General features: G+C 32.5%; 3 protein-coding genes across 3 annotated transcripts; 1 reads left to right on the top strand and 2 right to left on the bottom strand.

Moving 5' to 3' along the window:
- Positions 1–576: 576 nt before the first annotated feature.
- On the bottom strand, positions 577–1,468 carry LOC114392558. The gene has a single exon (XM_028353735.1). It carries the CDS (start codon positions 1,410–1,412, stop codon positions 804–806), a length of 609 nt encoding a protein of 202 aa, XP_028209536.1. The 5' UTR covers positions 1,413–1,468; the 3' UTR covers positions 577–803.
- A 4,479-nt stretch (positions 1,469–5,947) lies between these two features.
- On the bottom strand, positions 5,948–9,451 carry LOC114391403 (probable carboxylesterase SOBER1-like). Its single transcript, XM_028352405.1, has 6 exons — positions 9,121–9,451; positions 8,526–8,578; positions 7,384–7,507; positions 7,117–7,238; positions 6,341–6,448; positions 5,948–6,252 (listed from the first exon to the last, which is right to left on the bottom strand). The coding sequence occupies exons 1-6, from the start codon at positions 9,380–9,382 to the stop codon at positions 6,160–6,162; spliced, it is 762 nt and encodes a 253-aa protein (XP_028208206.1). The 5' UTR covers positions 9,383–9,451; the 3' UTR covers positions 5,948–6,159.
- A 1,500-nt stretch (positions 9,452–10,951) lies between these two features.
- Positions 10,952–14,623, top strand: LOC114394109 (alkaline ceramidase-like). The gene is made up of 3 exons (XM_028355682.1): positions 10,952–11,144; positions 12,049–12,363; positions 13,886–14,623. The coding sequence occupies exons 2-3, from the start codon at positions 12,110–12,112 to the stop codon at positions 14,394–14,396; spliced, it is 765 nt and encodes a 254-aa protein (XP_028211483.1). The 5' UTR covers positions 10,952–11,144; positions 12,049–12,109; the 3' UTR covers positions 14,397–14,623.
- The last annotated feature ends 3,659 nt before the right edge of the window (positions 14,624–18,282 follow it).

The raw sequence follows: 18,282 nt of genomic DNA, 5'->3' as shown, positions 1-18,282 counted from the left end.
TGCAAATGGCAACAACGTTTCCCGTTGGCATGTAATATTTTTTGTAATAAAAGATTTGTAGTTATGTCCCTTTCTAAATGTTCTATAACTTTCATTAACAAAATCTGCGTGACAAGGGAAATGCTAATAATCCTTTTCATAAGAAAAATAAATCATATACGATCAGGCCCACCATTACTTGAAAAAAAAAAGACAGTAATAATAGCTTAAATTTCCCAGACATCTTTTGTGTGTTGCTTTAGTTATGTTTCTGCATGCCCAGTCAAAAGAAAAATCAAGACCTATGCATCCTCCTTTGAAAAAATTATATGAAGTCATTCAACAGACAACATCAAGTAGTATATGGGTAGAAAGTTACAGAATTTGCAAAAACCTAATCGGTTAACCCTGCAAACTAATATATATCGTTTCGAAAGAACAGGACAGGAGGAGCTCGAAAAAGGTAGCAACAGCCAAGTTCTACATCCTACGAAATCCATCAGGCAATTAAAAAAACAGTCTGATTTCTTTTTCCCTTCTCAAACAATGCGATAAGAGAACATTTAGCTATAAGTTGATGACTGAAGATTAAAACCTAAAAAAAGGCAGTTAATTAATGCCCCATGATTTAATTGAAACTATACCATAAGATCGACAACTTAATGAAACGCAAAAAACGAAACTGCCATTTTCCTTTTATACATTGCAGAGAAGTGATTAATGTACAAAAAGAAAAAAAAAGTTTATAAATAAATAAAAAAAGAAGAACCAAAAGAGAGAAAGAAAGGGTGAAGTTAAACCCACCTTTCCCCTTGAAAATTCATTCACTGAGCCCAAGCGCCCCAAATCCTTTCTCCAATGAAACTAACAAACCTTCTCACCGACCCTTTCTCCTCATCGCCGCCACCATCACCGCCCTGACCAGCCTCAACCTCACCGGCGCCGGCGCTGCTACTGCTACTCTCCGGCACCGATTCCGGCGGCGAAGAGGGAAACTCGGAGCGAGTCAACTCGGAAGGCTTGGTTTTGGAGCCCCTCTTGTTTCTCTTATCCTTTCTAGAAGGTTTTGTGGTGTGAGCCAGAGAGTCTTCGAAGGTGTCGATGATTTCGTGTATGAGTTGGTGGTTGGGAGAGGAGTTCCAGCGGACCCAGTAGCTCATGTAGCAGCGGAAGCAGCTGCAGTTGAAGACAGGAGGGTGATCGCCGTCCACGACAACCTTAGGGTTCCGGCGATGGTTGCCGGAAAAGTTGGTGGTGGAGGATGAGGAAGAGGAGCATGAGATGAGGTATGCGAGGACTTCTTGGTCCTTCGGGGAGAGGGAAAGAGTGAGGGTGAGGATGGCGGCGGGGAGGAAGGATAGGTGGTCGGAGATGGTTGGCGGCGACGGAGAGGGAGAGGGGTGGACGGTTCCTTTACGGTAGAGCTTCTTCATGGTTAAGGAGAAAACGAAGAGAAGAAAAAAAGGGTTGATGAGCTTTTATTATTATTCTGATTCTCTATTAAGAGAGAGAGAGATTGAAAATGCTGTGTGTTCGTACATTTTTTTTTTTATGGGTAGGGTTCGAGTGCGACGCGGGTACATGCTGCGACTCTGCCGTAGGCGAGATTCGACGCTTCTGATTTGTGCAGTGTTGGGTCCCTCGCCTCTCATCTGTCCCTGTCTAGTGTCTATGCTTCGACATTTGTGGGGTTTTCATTTCAAACGCCTTTTTACACACTCTCTCTTTCTCTGTGTTGTTATCATCGGCTACAACTACCCCCAAGTACATACTTTCATTAGGGTTTTCGCCTTGCCCTGTTATAATAGTGGAGGATCTATCGGTGTAAGACTCTTGCATTGTACTAGTATTTTAAAATATTTTTTCTTGATTTAAGTGATAGATTAAAACTGTTTTTATAAAAAAAATCATATAACTAAATCATTTTTAAACAAATTTAAACTGAATAACATTGATTTTAATATAAATGAATATAGAAATGTAATGCATGTATGACAAAAACTCAGAATTTCAATGAAATTTATCATAACTTTTTTTTTAATAGACTATATATAAACAATGCAAGAATAAATTTTACTTGTAGAGGTATAAATTGGCGTCGCTTAGTAATAGTATATTCGTTAATCAGTACATATTGCATGTATTAATGATATAAATATTTTTAACATTATTATTAAATAATGAAGTTCTTGTACCCTAATACTTAAATCGATAGAGGCCTTTACTCTTGATTTTAAGTCTCTTTAAGTTAATGCGTTTGAGACTAAGAAATTATTTATCTTATTAGTCATTCGATGACTAATTCATTAGAATATTATAAATTTCGTTGTGCTACATACTTAAAATTGAGGAATTGTGTAAATTCAATTAGTCATAAATCATTTGAGATTTGAGTTTTCCATATATACCAACGAAGTCTCGGATAAATGTTTGAATGTATGTTATATAACTTTTAAATGATTATACCCATAATACATTTGAGATAGTTGTTACATCAATTAAGAAAAATCACCCTTAATTAATACTACCCAGTCAAATGAGATTAAATGTATATAACCAAACACTTGACTCATAGACCAGTTATATTTACACTTATACTTAAATTTTTTTAGAGTAGGTCTTCCTTAATCCAAAAAAACCTTATTTCAAAAATTGGTCATATTTACACTTATACTTAAATTTTTCTAGACTAGGTCTTCCTTAACCCAAAAAAACCTTATTCCAAAAATTGTTATAAGTCGGTTGATTTGTTTGGTTCAATCAAGAAATAATATCATGACTGATTTATTAACTTAAAAAAAATCAATGTATTTTAGAACTAACTAAAGTGATCCAAAATTAAAAAATGGTACATAAATAGGTTTGAATTGATATATTAAAAAATATTTTTAAATTTTAAATTAATCTAAATTTTCAAGACAAATAAAAATATAATTTGAGACGTTGATGTAGATATAAATGACTTTTCTAATTATTAATAATTTTTACCCATATGTAGCCATTCGTTATTGGTCAAACGAGTTCTAATCAACCAAACTCATGTTTAGTGTTTGTTCCAATAGATATCCGACTAAGGTCATAAGGTTGCCAATTAAGGCGCTTGGCCCCCCAAGTTTTTAGGGATTGAATCTCAGAATGTCTGTTACATCATCTCCCTCTTCCGGAGGATCCGATACATCTCTCGCCGTTTGGCCTAGGGGAACATAAGTTGATTTTCAATATAAAGAATAAGAAAAATATTGATGAATCTTCTTACGTTCTCAATTAAGTAATTAGAATAAAAAAATTACTAAAATATTTTTATCTTAACTTTTAATTAAAACATTTATTTAATTTCTTTTACCAATATTCTAAAAACACTCGTTGCCGAGACTCAGAAGTCTCAGAATAAGTACACTGTTAAATAATTCAGAAAAAAAACAACTAAACTGTTAAATAAACGCAAGTGTTAATTTAGAAGAGAATATATTTGCAGTTGAGTATGACTATGCAACATGTACGGAAATTCGAAATTCAAAATTCAAAATCAGAATAATATACATGCATTTCAATTAAAAAAGAAAATAAATTTGGAACATAAAATTTCCTTTTTATGAATGAAAGAAAAATAAAAAATGAAAAATAAACAAATTGATTTTCTTTAAATTCTCTGTTTTTTTTTCCTCTTACACTCTATCAAGTCTCAATTCGAACAAGTAAGCGTAAAATAAGTAGGAATATGTTCAGTTGAATTGAAATAAAAATTAACCTTTCCAATACGCAGCAACAAGATTCGTTGACTCCAGGGTGATTGCGTATTACTGTATATTTATATAATTGATCTTTTTAATCACCCATGTGTCTCAATTTATCTTTTTTTTTAAATATCAATAATTGAAAATAATTTTATATCACTAATTAAAGTATTATTCTAGATTTATATATTTGAATATGTTTTTTTATAAAATTTTAATTATAATGTAATTTACATATTCCCAAATATGTTTGTATATATGTTTTATATTATCTTGTTTATTCTAATCATTATACTATTTGTTATTTTTAGTATTATACTTCAACATATTAATAATAATAGATGATAGGGTTATTTTATTTTTTATATTTATATTATACTATTTATTTTAACCTTTACACTATTTACATTGTTTTTGATACTACACTTCAAAATATTTTAACCATTACACTAATTAATTTACTGAAAATATGATGTCTACTCAACTTTCAGCTAACCATTTATAATTACCAACTAACTTTTCAAATTTCAAATAAATTTTCATTTCTTTTAAGTTTTATCAAACGCATTCTAACTCCATCCCAATTATGTTGCTTTTTATCATGTAAAATAAAAAATATTACTCCTATTGCTTAAAATTTCTAAATCTGTTGAATGTTGATGCTTGGCCGGAGTTAAAAAGTTATAGTTCAAGTAGAAAAATGAGAGTTTTTTAAGAGTATTTTAAACATTCAACCTATTATCATTGTACATGAAATAATTCAATTGATAGATAATGATAAAGCAATTCGCAAATAGCATGTACGTAATATGATGAATTTGTTGGACGAAATTAACATTATGCGACTTCGAACATAATATAACCGGCGTGTTATCTACCAAACAATTCTGTCTACGAGTCTTTTTGAACTCAACGTGTCAATTTAGAACTTTGTTATTATTAGTTGATACAGGAAACGTAAGATTGCTTCCTCTTAGTCCTTTACTACTAATACTAAGCATTTTCGAACGAATTTAAAAGTTGTTAACATTATCAATTATCTTGTAAAGCTCCAAAAGGATTCCATATAGTGATGATTCAACTGGCACTTTTAGAATATAAAATAAAAGGTGGGGACGGGGCCGAACATGGTTGATTACCACAAGTCCACAACATGCCCTTTTGTCTTTGTTGTTATTAAGAATTAACCATCGATCGAGTTTTATCTTTATCAAAAAAGGATCGACCATCGAGTTATATGAGTGAGACAGAGACTACTGTAAATTATGAAATGAAACCTATGTGGAAGGTGCAAAACGGTGGCTCCAGTCCAGTCCAGTGTGCTTAAAAGGCATTGGATGCTTGCAACATTATTGCCATAAGATGCACTTCTGACGTTAAATTTGGATGCTTGATATGTGTCACTGTCAGGCACTTCATCTGTCTTCACTATCATTTTATCCCAGAGAGTGAGCCCCCCTACCCAATGAATCAATCTATTTGGCTACTTACACTCCTAACAGAAGAAAAGACGCAAATGAAGGAAGGTAACAAAAACCCACTACCACTAGGGACAACACTCACGAGAGAGAAGAAAATCAAAATTAGGTTTTCATCTGCATGCTCAAGTCACCAATTGTAGATATTATATCGTAAAATTTGGCACTTGGAGTTTGGTTAATGGGTTAGCTAGTATATCCCATCCTCAATTACGCAATAAATCTTGGCTTAAAGAAACTAATTTTAAAACAATAGTATGCTCAAGAGCTAGCGATAAGCATCTGATGTAATAAGTAAACTTATCAATAGCGATATAATTGGCATGTGAATTGGTCCCACCAGAGAGAAGACGCAGAAAATATGTTGCAATGTATTAGTTACATATAGTTGCTACTTGAGGAAAAAATCATTTGGCCACTGGATGCAGTGTGTAAACACTATGTGCTTTATCTTAGGTGGGGCTGTTTGCAAAGCTCAAAAAGGAAATAGGCATCAGGGAACCGCATCACTGACATCTTGACTATTTTTACTACTCCTACATGGTCTGGTGAATTTGAGTGAATTATTCACCGCCACACCCGTCTAAAGTCAGAAAAGTTCCATATATTCCAACATTTGCGTTAAACTCAGAGATAATCTGTCCCCATTCATGGCCATGATCATTATTACCCATGTTTTCATAAATGATAATTATGTAAAAAGCAAACCATGTTCAAATAGCCTCAAGTTTTCACTGCATTCTTGCTAGTAGAACATGAATCCAAATAGGCACGTGTATAGCTTCTGCGCGAATTCGCAAATTGACGTGAAAATTTTCAGACTTATGCAACGTTATACGAAACACACATTAAGATCATTTCCATTCCTGTTAAACATTATGAATAAAGCGAAAATAAACAACAAACTGATCCGGGGTCTCCACAAGTAAAAGCTTATGTTTAGATTATATTATTCCAGGCCGAAATAATTATTGGGAAGAACTTTGTAGGCGTGCCTTGATCCACGACTCGAGATACAGCAGCTCCTCATTGTTTATCGTGTGGCCTAGACCAGGATAAGCCTGCCATCACAACAAATGTCAATGTGGATGATGGCCACAAGGGGGGTTATTGGACAAATAACCAAATTGTTTAAAACTTAGAATTCACCTTAAACTCGCATCCCACACCAATTTTTTCAAGGAACGGGGGACCTGCTTGTCCGGCCTCAAACATTACCGTTCTATCAACCAGCCCATGGGACCATAGTATGGGTGTCTGGATATTTATTTATATATAATATAATAGATCAATAAAAATAGAACAGAAGACAACTGCATACCGCAAAATTCAGTTGAGTAAAAAATTATAAGGACAGGCTATACAAATTATAATGTATTTACATATTAAAATACCCCATCGATTGATACTAAGTTATTCTAGTGTCAGGCTGATGGGCATCATGAAAGTGATTCTAAATTCTAATGACAAGAACAGTTAAAGACTGAAGTATCATTGTTCCAAGGAAAATTGAATATCAACAACCACATGCCCCGATCAGGAAAACCAACACAGCTGGCTTCCACTCTTGACAGTGGATGAAGATAGAAATCTAAGCTGCTCTGTGTATTTAAGGTCATGGATGTGGTTTCCTAAGTTGCGTCGGTGCACTTTTGTTTGGGCATACATCAAATGTCTTGTTCCAAATACCAAAGAATAAAGATAAAGTAAAATTCAATATTTCCACGAATAACTTGGATCCAAAAGGTGGTTAGTATGGAACCAAAAAAATGGTTGCAGCAACCCTTTTATTTTCCCATCCAAAATGATAATAATTATGAATTACTCTTGAAGAAAATGGACGGAAAATAGCTAAGCTTGACAAAAAAGGAACCCCGAGACAAAAATATTAAGGTCGCACACATACTACTACTGAAGATTAGTACCTGCTTTGCCTCTGGTGTAATTTGTTCTATAATAGATGAATTGAATGGAACCCAACCACTAAAGACTGCACCTCCACCTAAAGTTTTAGGGTACAGTAGAACACTAGCCAAGGTCAAGGCACCTGCAAAACAATTTCACCATTAGCAGACTGTATATATATATGTGTGTGTGTGTTTCTATTAATGAAATAGTGGGAAGGATGAGACATGTGCACACAAGCAAACACATGCACTGACATACTCAGACACAGGAAATAAAAGAGAGACCTCCTTGACTGAATCCACAGATAAATATGTTGTTAGGGTTTATGCCAGCAGCTATTTCCTTGTCTATAGTAGCATGCACATTTCGAACAGCTTTAAGTAAACTACTCTCGTCATTTGGAGAATCCTGACAAATGTGAGCAAAACGTTTTTTAGCATAAATTGATTAGATCAACATCATCCTGAAAAGGATAAGAGTAACTTCCTAACTCAAGTTGCTCAGCCAGTGCACTAAGCTTTTTAGTAACCAAAGCAGTTGAAGTAAAAAATGAAAAAAAAAAAAGAAAAGAGACACTCTTTAAGCTTGTTACATGATATTTAAAAGATGCAGTGACATATGGTTTCAACAAAATTTATAATAAAAATTGGTCATGCTCATAATCACCCAATTGCTGACAGTTGACCTGAAAATTACATAGTTAAGATAAGGAAGCACACTTGTGCACCATATATAAGAGAAGGTTGTAGCTTGCATAATGCGGAAATTGGCAATAAATTAGGACCACAGATAAGGAGATTTTTTCCTTCTAAAATAACATTACAATTGATCAAATTAAAGGATGTAAGAATAACTATGACCATATGTAAAAAATTCTGACATATCAATGTAAAATTCTAAATGTACATATGACAAAGAAGGCAGCTTCAAGTTTGGACCAATATTGTGCTTCCAAGGCTAGAATACTCTTATCAATTTAAGTCATATTTCATTTGAGCACAATGAGAACTTGGTTTATTGTATTATCGAGGCAATACAGAAGAGCAGTCTACAGATTTCATGATTTTATAATTGGTAAACAGTTGGCACTGCCATGATAAAAACACAAAGAGTGAAGCTTTCAACGGAACTATGCTCACTGTCTCACATTTTGCAAATGAAAAAAATTATAATTCGCTCCAAACGTAATATATGTACTCCAAGTTACATTCTGACAACAGTTTGCAACACAGAAAACAAGGAAAAAGGAGATATAGAAGCCCCTAGCACTCTAAAAAACAGGAAAGGCTATAGCTTGTTATACCGTTTATTATTTTCCCTTCACGATTGTTCATACAGGATACAGCATTAATATTAAAAAAAAGAAAAAGAAAAAAAAGTGCCTATCCAAGAAATAATCCAAGAGAGAAGAGAAAGCTAAGCTTACAGCTGCCACGGGAATCTCAAGAATGTCAAACCATGAAGGCATTACAGAACCATCTACAAAAAGAGCAAATCAGTATATTAATTATCTTTTAAAATGAATAAGCATACAGCATTTTTCATAGCATTGTATCTAAAAGAAAACAGGATTGTAAGGCTATCATGATGTCAACAAATGGCATCTTAGATGATGTTAAAATTTGAAAGGATGTACAATAAAAGATACCAAGCAGAAAATCCAGGGTAAGCAAAGGATGAATAGGAGAAGAGATGACAGGAAACGGATTTAGCATACAGCTATATGAGCAAGAACCATCAGTCAGAACAGCAATTCTAATAAATAATTTCCTTGAACTTACGTACGCTATGATCTCCCAAACACCTCAATTACAGTATTTGGTGGTTGAGATTTGAGTAATGATCATAAAATTTCAAGTGGTATGGAACTAGAAAATTAAATTAGACCAATTGAGGAAATCAGAAGGTCAATTTTGTGCGCAGCATAGCCGATCTACGAACAGGGATGTAGAATGAAAGTGAACAGGCAAATTGAAGGTAATTAAGTTGAAAGTAGAGAGAAATTGAGTGTAAAGACATACAGTTGCAAGTGACAGGGGCGGAAGGGGCAGAAGGGAAGGACCATTTGGTGTCTCTGAATTGGGAAGAAGTGAATAAGGTTTTGATGGGTTCGTTGGCGGGACCAGAGTCACCCAGGCCGTGAAGCCACAGAACAAAGCTTCGCGCCCTCGACATGGAAGAAGAAGATGGCTTTTGGTTTTGTGGGAACAATAGTAGCAACAGAATGGCGCTACTTAATGTGATTGTGATTGTTAACACAACACTGCCCTTTATCAGCTTCATCTCCTCTCGCTCTCATTTCATCCCTACCCTTCAACCAGTGTCCAGTACCACCCTTCTCTTTTCTTAATTTCCTCAAACACCCCACGCATTTTCCTATTTACAGCCGCCCCCATTTTTTATTTTTTAACTTTTTAGAATATGGAACTGATTAATTCATTCATTGAATCATTTGATATTATCTTTCTAATTAATTATATAATATCCATCAATTTTTACAAATATTAATAAATTATCTGACAACGAACTGCCATTTAATATTTTGCAGAAAAATGTTAAATATTATAAGTGTAAAAAATTGATGTGTTTTGTGTGTGTGCGCGTGAAGACGGGGCTAGAGAGATAAATTCAATAGTCGATGGACTTATACTGTTCGCATGAATTTGAGATAAACTTACCGCAAATAGGTTAATAATAAAGCCTTTACCAAGATAAGGGCGAAAACGAGTGACTGGTACAGAAATAGAAATTATATATGTACAAACAGACCAGGAAAACATATTTGCTTACTGAGTCCCTCACGTTTTCTTTCTTCTGTATCTGTCCCTTTAAAGTTCAATTTTTCCTCGTTTGGAGTTTGTGATGAGAAGGGAAGAAAAGATTTTGCTTTTGCCTTGACCCTTACATTAGACATTTCTGATTTCTTGAAAGTTCATCTTCTAAGCAATTTGCTTTGATTTTCTGGCAGTTTCCACAAACGCTGCCCACAAAATACTTTTTTTCTTTCTATTTGTTTAAATGAAAGTGGCCACATTATTATTCCAAGACTCAAAACAAACGAAAAAAAATAAATTAGAACAAGTTTCTTCTCTTTTGTACATTAATTTCTGAAACAAAATAGAAGTATTTGGAGATCCAAAATCAACATGTCGAATGTATGCACAAAGTGTATTGGTTTTTCCAAAACTTCAAAATCTTGGTTCGGGAAAGCTTTTTCCTAACAAAAATACCAACACTCCATTGCTTTTGACTATTAAATTTTCTTTCCATCGAATGGTAAGCAGATCATGTTTTCCCTGATGTAAAGTGAAAGTGAAATAATGTTAAGGTCAAAGAAATGAAGAAATTAAAGATTTAAAGTAAAACATTTTCAAAAGTTTATGTCGCGTGTGTTTAGATATACGTGTGTAAAGTTGATTTTGAAATAACAATTTTATAAAATTAATTTTAAGTAAATGTGAGTCTATAAAATTAATTCTATTTTATAGAATTGATTTTGGATGCACATTTTGTCTTGCTCCTTTTTAGAAAGAAAAAAAATGAGAGCATTGCTAGTTCAAATTGTTAAATATTATAATTAAAATTAACAGAAAATATAATCCACAAGATCAATAAATTATTTTTAGGCATGTGAACATAAGTTTATTTAATTTTTTGTATACTATTATTCACTATGGACAAGATCCTGAATGTGTTGGTGTTCAGGCGACGTGAGAGCATGCGTCGTGGGCAAGAGCGTGGTAGATTGAGTTGGACTATTTTACGTCAAAACTTGGGCCTGGTGGAATGGGCCATACGATTGGAATAAATAATATACGTACATTATATAATTTTAAATACGGCATGGCAGAGAAAATAACAATAACAATCAAAATCCGTAGAGCATTGCATAACAGCGCAATAGGGTAAGGGCTGGGTTGGTGTCGTTCCTTTCCGATGGGTTGTATGGATTTGTGATTCGTGGAGATTTGACGGCACACGCATTATCAAAATCCTTACTGTGTTTCTTTCGCGGCCATTGCCTCTTTTCTGTTCGTGGCTTCAGGTACCATTTCTCACTTCATTTTCATTCTAAACTATGCCCATAACTTAATTAACCACTCTTGCTTCTATTTCTGCTTCTCTCTCTCTCTCTCTCTCAATTTTCTTAACCCTAGACCTAATTATTCTCTTCACTTTTGCCACTTGATACGCTCTAATATTTTTTTCGCCGCTTTTCCCCAATCAATATTCCATTTCCCTCTCCGGACTCTTCCGATCGGAGATTCGCTCTTCTTATTGCCCGAGGAACAAATCTTGCTTCCTGTTGATTCCCTGTTCATCCCGAGAGAATCGGATTCGGCATTAGCATTTAAGAGTTTTTATTTTTCTCTACCGTCGTTGTCTATCAGCATTAAAAACATTTTGGTTCCATTTTAATGTAATCAATTGCATTGGCATTTTCCTCCCCTTGGGATTTAACGCATGATCTATAGTCAAGGGTGAACGCCTTAATTAAAAACTGAATATCTCTTCAGATTCAGACTTCCGGTGTGTATGTCTGTAATATATATCGCATGTCCATATTTCGATAACGGTTTGAGGTTTCTCTCTTGGTTTTTATCTACGCAGTTATTGTTTATCAAGTAAATGCAGTGACCTAACTGTAGATCCTTGTAGGTTTTCTATTGATATTTTTAAAAATTGTCATAGAATGGCATCCGTATCTTCATTTGGAACTAATTTTATATGTCATTCTTCTATTTCAATCGTAATGCAACTTCTGCTATTTGCATGAGGCTGTCTGATATATGATATAATAGATTATTGGCTTTCTGCCCTTTTCCACAATCCGCAATTGATAACACTGATGCTGATCTATCAGGCTTTCATATTTCATTGTGAATTACCATGTTCATATATGTGATATTTTAAAACTGCCTGTCTTATGTTGCTACATGGCTTTGCAGGATTTTTTGAATTCTGCAGCTCTGAAATATAGATAAACCAATCATCAGGCATTAGAGGATAATGGCAGAGTCTATATCTAGCTTCTGGGGTCCAGTCACGTCAACCAAAGAGTGTTGTGAAATAAATTATGCTTATTCGTCTTACATTGCTGAATTTTTTAATACAATATCCAACATTCCAACAATACTTTTGGCTCTGATTGGTCTTATAAATGCATTAAGACAACGGTTTGAGAAAAGATTTAGTGTTCTTCATGTTTCAAATATGACACTTGCCATTGGAAGCATGTTGTACCATGCCACGCTGCAACATGTGTAAGTATCTCCATCATTTTCTTTTTTGCAGTAGTTTACATAAATTAATGTTTGCTTTTATGATAGGTTTCATTTTGTTTCAAGTTTATTTTGCATTATAGAACTGTTTGCAAGGGATATATCACCACACTCTAGTCACACGTTGTAATGAGGAAATATCAGTGTTATCAATGGCGGAAGGCCAACATTCTGCCATTTAAACATGCCATTGCAGCCTTTGGCACTGCCATAGTGGGTCTCCTTTCACAAATTGCCTATGGCAGTTGGCAAGAAATCTGCTATTGTTTTAACTGAATTTGGAGATATTGAACCAGAAATATGAATTTTTTTTTTTTTTAATTTGCATATGGCTCAATTGATTTTCATTTTTATGACCAACTAGGGTTGCTTTTCTCCCACGGCCCGTCCTCACAAAAATCAATTTTTTATTTTTTTATTTTATGCCACTTTTTGCAACTAAAGTTTATCTACATTCCATACTGTTACTAATGGCAGATGGCTGAAAGCCAAAGTTTCACCAATATAATTATGGTGGATGACATGCTGAAAGCCAAAAGTATATTCCAAAATTAATAAACTGAAAGAAAATACTTCCGCTCATGCATATTGACTAAATGTTTGGATTAGCTTTGGAGTCTTTTTTTTTAACAACTAACTAGAGTTGTTGAGGGAAAAAACAATTATTTCCTCAGAAATACTTGTTTTCAAGCATGATATGTCTAGTTAAATTAGGTGGATAGTTTTTATATGATTTTATCTCTATTTTTCTCACGTGTGGTTGCATATGTGGATGAGACTTTATACCCTTTTTGTTGCTGGGAGAAATTCTATACTTTCCAATGGTGTACTTGAACACTGAATATGAAGCTGTGCTATAAAATAATTGATGTTTATGTTAAATGTTGAACCATTTTAGTACTACTAAGCTAGTTACCGTCATTGAGATTGTCAGGTTTCTTTATACATAAGGTGTTCAATTCTGTGACATTCAGATTGAATAATTAGTTTCTTAATTTGGTTTAGATACAATAAGGGTAGGGTTTATGATGGGATTTGACTTGGGTTATCAACCCCCCAACTTAATTCTGAAATTATCTTTCAGTTTCAGTTTAGTCTTTTGATTTATTTATGTATTTTAGTTAGTTGCTAAGTTAACAAATTTAATGTCAAGTCATTCATAAGGACTAAAGTGAGGTACAAGAAGGATTGATGCGATATGAAATCTTATGAAATTAGGGGCTAACTTGCACATTTAAATAATTCAAGGACTAAATAATTAATAATTCCAGGGACCAGTTGCCTATTAATTAAAAAAATGATGCTTGTGCTGATAAATGCATCAGTTTTCCCCAGGAATTAATCATTGGTTACATTTTTCTTCTGTTGAATAAGTATTATTAGGTTTAAGTTTGTGTCTCTTGTAAAAATGGGTTGTTTAATTGTAGTAGTTTGTTTGTCAATAATTCAATGTCTTTCTGTTTTGGATGACTATTTATTGTTCAGATGTTGAGCTTTAATTCAGGCAACAGCAAAGTGATGAAACTCCTATGGTATGGGAGGTGTTGCTGTACATGTACATCCTCTACTCTCCAGATTGGCATTACCGCAGTACAATGCCCATCTTCCTCTTCGTGTATGGTGCTCTGTTTGCCGTTGCCCATTCAGTGTTTCATTTTGGTATTGGCTTCAAAGTGCATTATATCATTCTCATTCTCCTCTGCGTTCCGAGAATGTACAAGTATTACATTTACACACAAGATGTTTCAGCCAAGCGGCTTGCAAAGCTATTTTTAGTTACTTTTGTATTAGGAAGTTTGTTTGGGTTCTGTGATCGTGTTTTCTGCAAAGAGATTTCCCGTTGGCCTATTAACCCTCAGGGTCATGCTTTGTGGCATGTGTTCATGGGTTTTAATTCCTACTTTGCCAACACATTCTTGATGTTTTGCCGGGCTCAACAGCGTGGGTGGTCTCCAAAAGTTCTTCATTTAATGGGTGTACCGTATGTCAAGATTGAGAAACCAAAAAGCCAGTGATAGAAATGTGTGGGAAAAGAAGGAAGCCTCTCTTTGATGATACATTTTGGCAAGATAAGCTGTTAGAAAACCATGTGCCCTGTTAGTTTTTTTTTTTTATATAGTTTTGTGGTTTAGATTGGCTTGAAAATGATGATTGATTATTTACATATTTCGGTGTAGAACTAGGACATGTACCATAATTATCCCGTTGGTTACTTTCTTGAGCCTAGACCTTAGATCTAAAATGGGGCAATTGTTTCGTGCACCGTCGTTCTAACAAATTGAATTAATAAATCAATTATATTATAAAATAATTAATATCATTATATATAATATTAAAATTTTTAATGTATATTTAATGTATTTTTAAATTTAAATAATAAATTTTGGGACAATTAATTTTGATATAATAATTAATTTTTTACATATATAAATATTTATGAAACTTATGTTTTTAATTTAAAATTTATATAAGTAAAAAAATATATTATTAAATTAAAATTAATTGTAATGTATATTTTTACATATATAAATTTTAAATAAAAATTAAAGTGTAATAAAAAATTTTATATATAAATAAATTAATTATTAAATTAAAATTAATTATCATAAAATTTATTATGTAAATTTATGTGTATTAAATATATATTAAAAAATTTAATATTATATATAATAATATTAATTATTTTATAACATTTGAGAATTTAATTGACTGAAAGGATGAGTGGAATCTCAAAATGTGATATTTGATAAAGTTTAATGCCGAAGAATAACAATTTTCTTTTTTTTTAAATAAACAACAATTTCGCCCTAAATTCTTGACTTGACAAGAATTTCAACTATCAAATTGATTCTTTACGAGGTGATCCAATTATATACAATACAAAATAATTTTTGTTTGAAAGGCAAGAATTTTTATTGACTAAGCAAAATAATAACAAAGGAAACATGTGGGTTGTTTACTTGTTATATATTAATTGCATGACATTTTATCACGAGAAATATTAAGAACATACTTTTGTTTTTTAACTGTAAGGCCGAACACTTTTTATTAGTTAAATTTTATTGAAAAAGAAAAATTTTGTAGGTTCTATATAAATTTTAATAATTCAATGATTTTCTTTTTTAATTTTATAATTTTTAATAAAATTAAACTAATTAAAAAATGTGTTTAAAGAAGTATGTGAGATAACTTTTCTTTTCTCTTAAAAAAAAGATTTTTTTTTTTTTTGTCAAGGAAAGTGTTATCTTAGCACTCTTATTTTATTATTAAAAAAGGCTGTCCTTAGAAGTTTCTCGCGGGACTGAAACTGGATTTTTCTAATAACAAAGGATTTTTAAATCAAATAGATTTTTAAATATTAATATGTCCTTATATAAAATTTTCATTTTATGATATATATATATATATATATATATATATATATATATATATATATATATATACACTATATGTGGTGATACAAAGTATTAATAATAATGATTCATAATTTATCTCCATCAGATATAAGAATTCGTTAACATAGTTTTTATTTAATATTCATTATAATACATATTTCAGAAATCAAGTAAACTAATTTGTCTCTTTTATTTTTTATGAACCATGTAAACTTAAATTGTCAAAGACTATAATTCAAATAGAAATATTTATACATTGATAATAATTTAAATCACTATTCTACATAATTTGAAAAGTAAAACACTCAAGTTACGGAAAGAAATTTCCTTCACTCGAGGAAAAAAGTTTAGTGATTTGTTACAGAACAAGGTGAACGCATAATGTTTGCACGTTGCAATGTACAATATGACTATAAATTATTTTTTTTATCAGCAATATGTCATTATAATTGAATTAATATGCCCATAAGAGAGGGATTAAAATCTAGGTTATCCAGCAAAGCCACAGAATAACAACAAAAATGAATCACCCATTTCTTGTTGGTAATTGTCCTTTTTGTGTTTGGCACCATCATTTTTACCATCAAATTTTGTCAAAATTAGAATCCATCGAAATTATTAGGTGGGGGATCAACCTAGAAACTGTCTTCTTGTAATCCTGGAGATAAATAATAGAAACTAACGTTTCTGCTGTCCTCATATGGTTAAACTAAGTACTAAGCTCCAAAATAAAATTTAAAACCATAAAAAAATGAAGTAAAATTCCAAGAATCAAGTAATTGTCCAATAACCCAACCTATGAAGTACTTTGAAAAATACAACGCTGATAATAACCAGGAAGCAATTATGATCGTGAAGATCCATTTCTTATTGCTTTAGGCCTCTCCGTCTCATTATCCCTTTATAAACTCTCAAAGATATACTGAATCAGTTCACTAATCACATTTTGTTCTTCCCCATCCATGCCTTCTCTTTCATATTCATTCTTTTGATTTCTTTTCTTATATCACAACAATGGGTGGTAGACTCTGCGTTCTGCTGTGTTACCATATATCAGATGGCAACAATTTGAAGAAAGAGAAGCAAGGAATGTATTGCAAGATATCGAAAAGAAAGAAGGAGATGGAGACAGAAGAGAAGAAGGTGGTTCCAAATCTGACTCTAGAAGATTGGATATTAGCTTCTCCAGGTTTGAAGCCAGACTACATTAATATAAGATCAGGAGAATTCTCTTCTTCATGTTCATCTAAGTCTAAGAAAAAGGTGCACCCTTGTGTGAGTCAAGTTCCTAGATCATTGATAGCTGAAGCTAAAGACAGTTTATGCCTGGACAGACCCATGAACCGTAATGAAGAAATGTTAAGTTCCACATCAATTGGTAGAAGCATAAGTGAGAAATCACAGAAAAAAGTGAGCTTTAAACTCCCTCATAATGTCATATTTTACTCACCTGATGAGCCTCGCTCCCCAGAGGAGAAAGAGCCTTATTATTGCTATTATTATAATAGCAGTGAAAGTGAAAACTCATTCTACTCATCAATCTGCAGAGAATATTCATTTGACTCTTCTGCAGAGGAAACCTTGATCAAACTCGCAGTGGATGTTCTTCCTCATGTTTCTGTCTCTTCCAAAATTTGAAGCAAGGATAGTGACTGTTTAATCCGTTAACGTCTGCATGTTTTGCAAGTTAACCACCACAGTGAATTTAAAGAGAATGGATAAAATTTAGTGGAAATGTGTGACTCGATCACCCACTGAAGAAGTTTCAAGCCAAAAATTGAACACGCAGATGCATGAATACTCTACATTCTCACAAGGGGATATATTAATGGCCCAATTTCTTCTTCTTTTTCATTTTTTGTTAAGAGTGCAGTAATTTTATCCATTGATTGAAGTTCTATGAAATGTGAAGTATGTGTAATGTATTGACCATAAGAATATACTGTTTGAGTAAGAGTTTACAAAATTATTTTTAATTAAATTCATTTTAGTTAAAAGTAATTTTGAAGTTATGTGAATTTAGATGTTTTTATTTTAAAAACATATTAGTAGTAAAAATTATTATAATTTATTTTTATCTAATAAAAAATTACTTAAATTAGTTATGGAGCTAAAATTAATCCTTGTGTGACACCACAAATATGATAACATGACTTGCTATATATCATTATTTATCTTATTTGAAAAAAGGGTAATAATACTTGTATAAATTATCATAATGTATATCATTTAAAAAGTTGAAAAAGGACCATAGACATGCAAAGGATGTAGACACCTAAAAAAAATTAGAAGCAATAGATAAATGATTGATATAATTAATAATGTAATAGGATCAAAAGATCCCCATTGATAAGTATAGGGACAATTGCCCCCCAATTTTTTTTTACATGAATATATCTAACAATTTTTATTTTTGCCCCCAACAAAAAATAGTATTATCCCCATAAAACAATTATTTTTTAAATAAATGTAAAAAATTATGAGATAAAAGAGAGAATAATTTGAT

This window comes from Glycine soja, chromosome 17 (assembly GCF_004193775.1).
Source record: "Glycine soja cultivar W05 chromosome 17, ASM419377v2, whole genome shotgun sequence".
Lineage (NCBI taxonomy): Eukaryota > Viridiplantae > Streptophyta > Magnoliopsida > Fabales > Fabaceae > Glycine > Glycine soja.
This window is presented reverse-complemented; position numbering and strand designations above follow the sequence as displayed.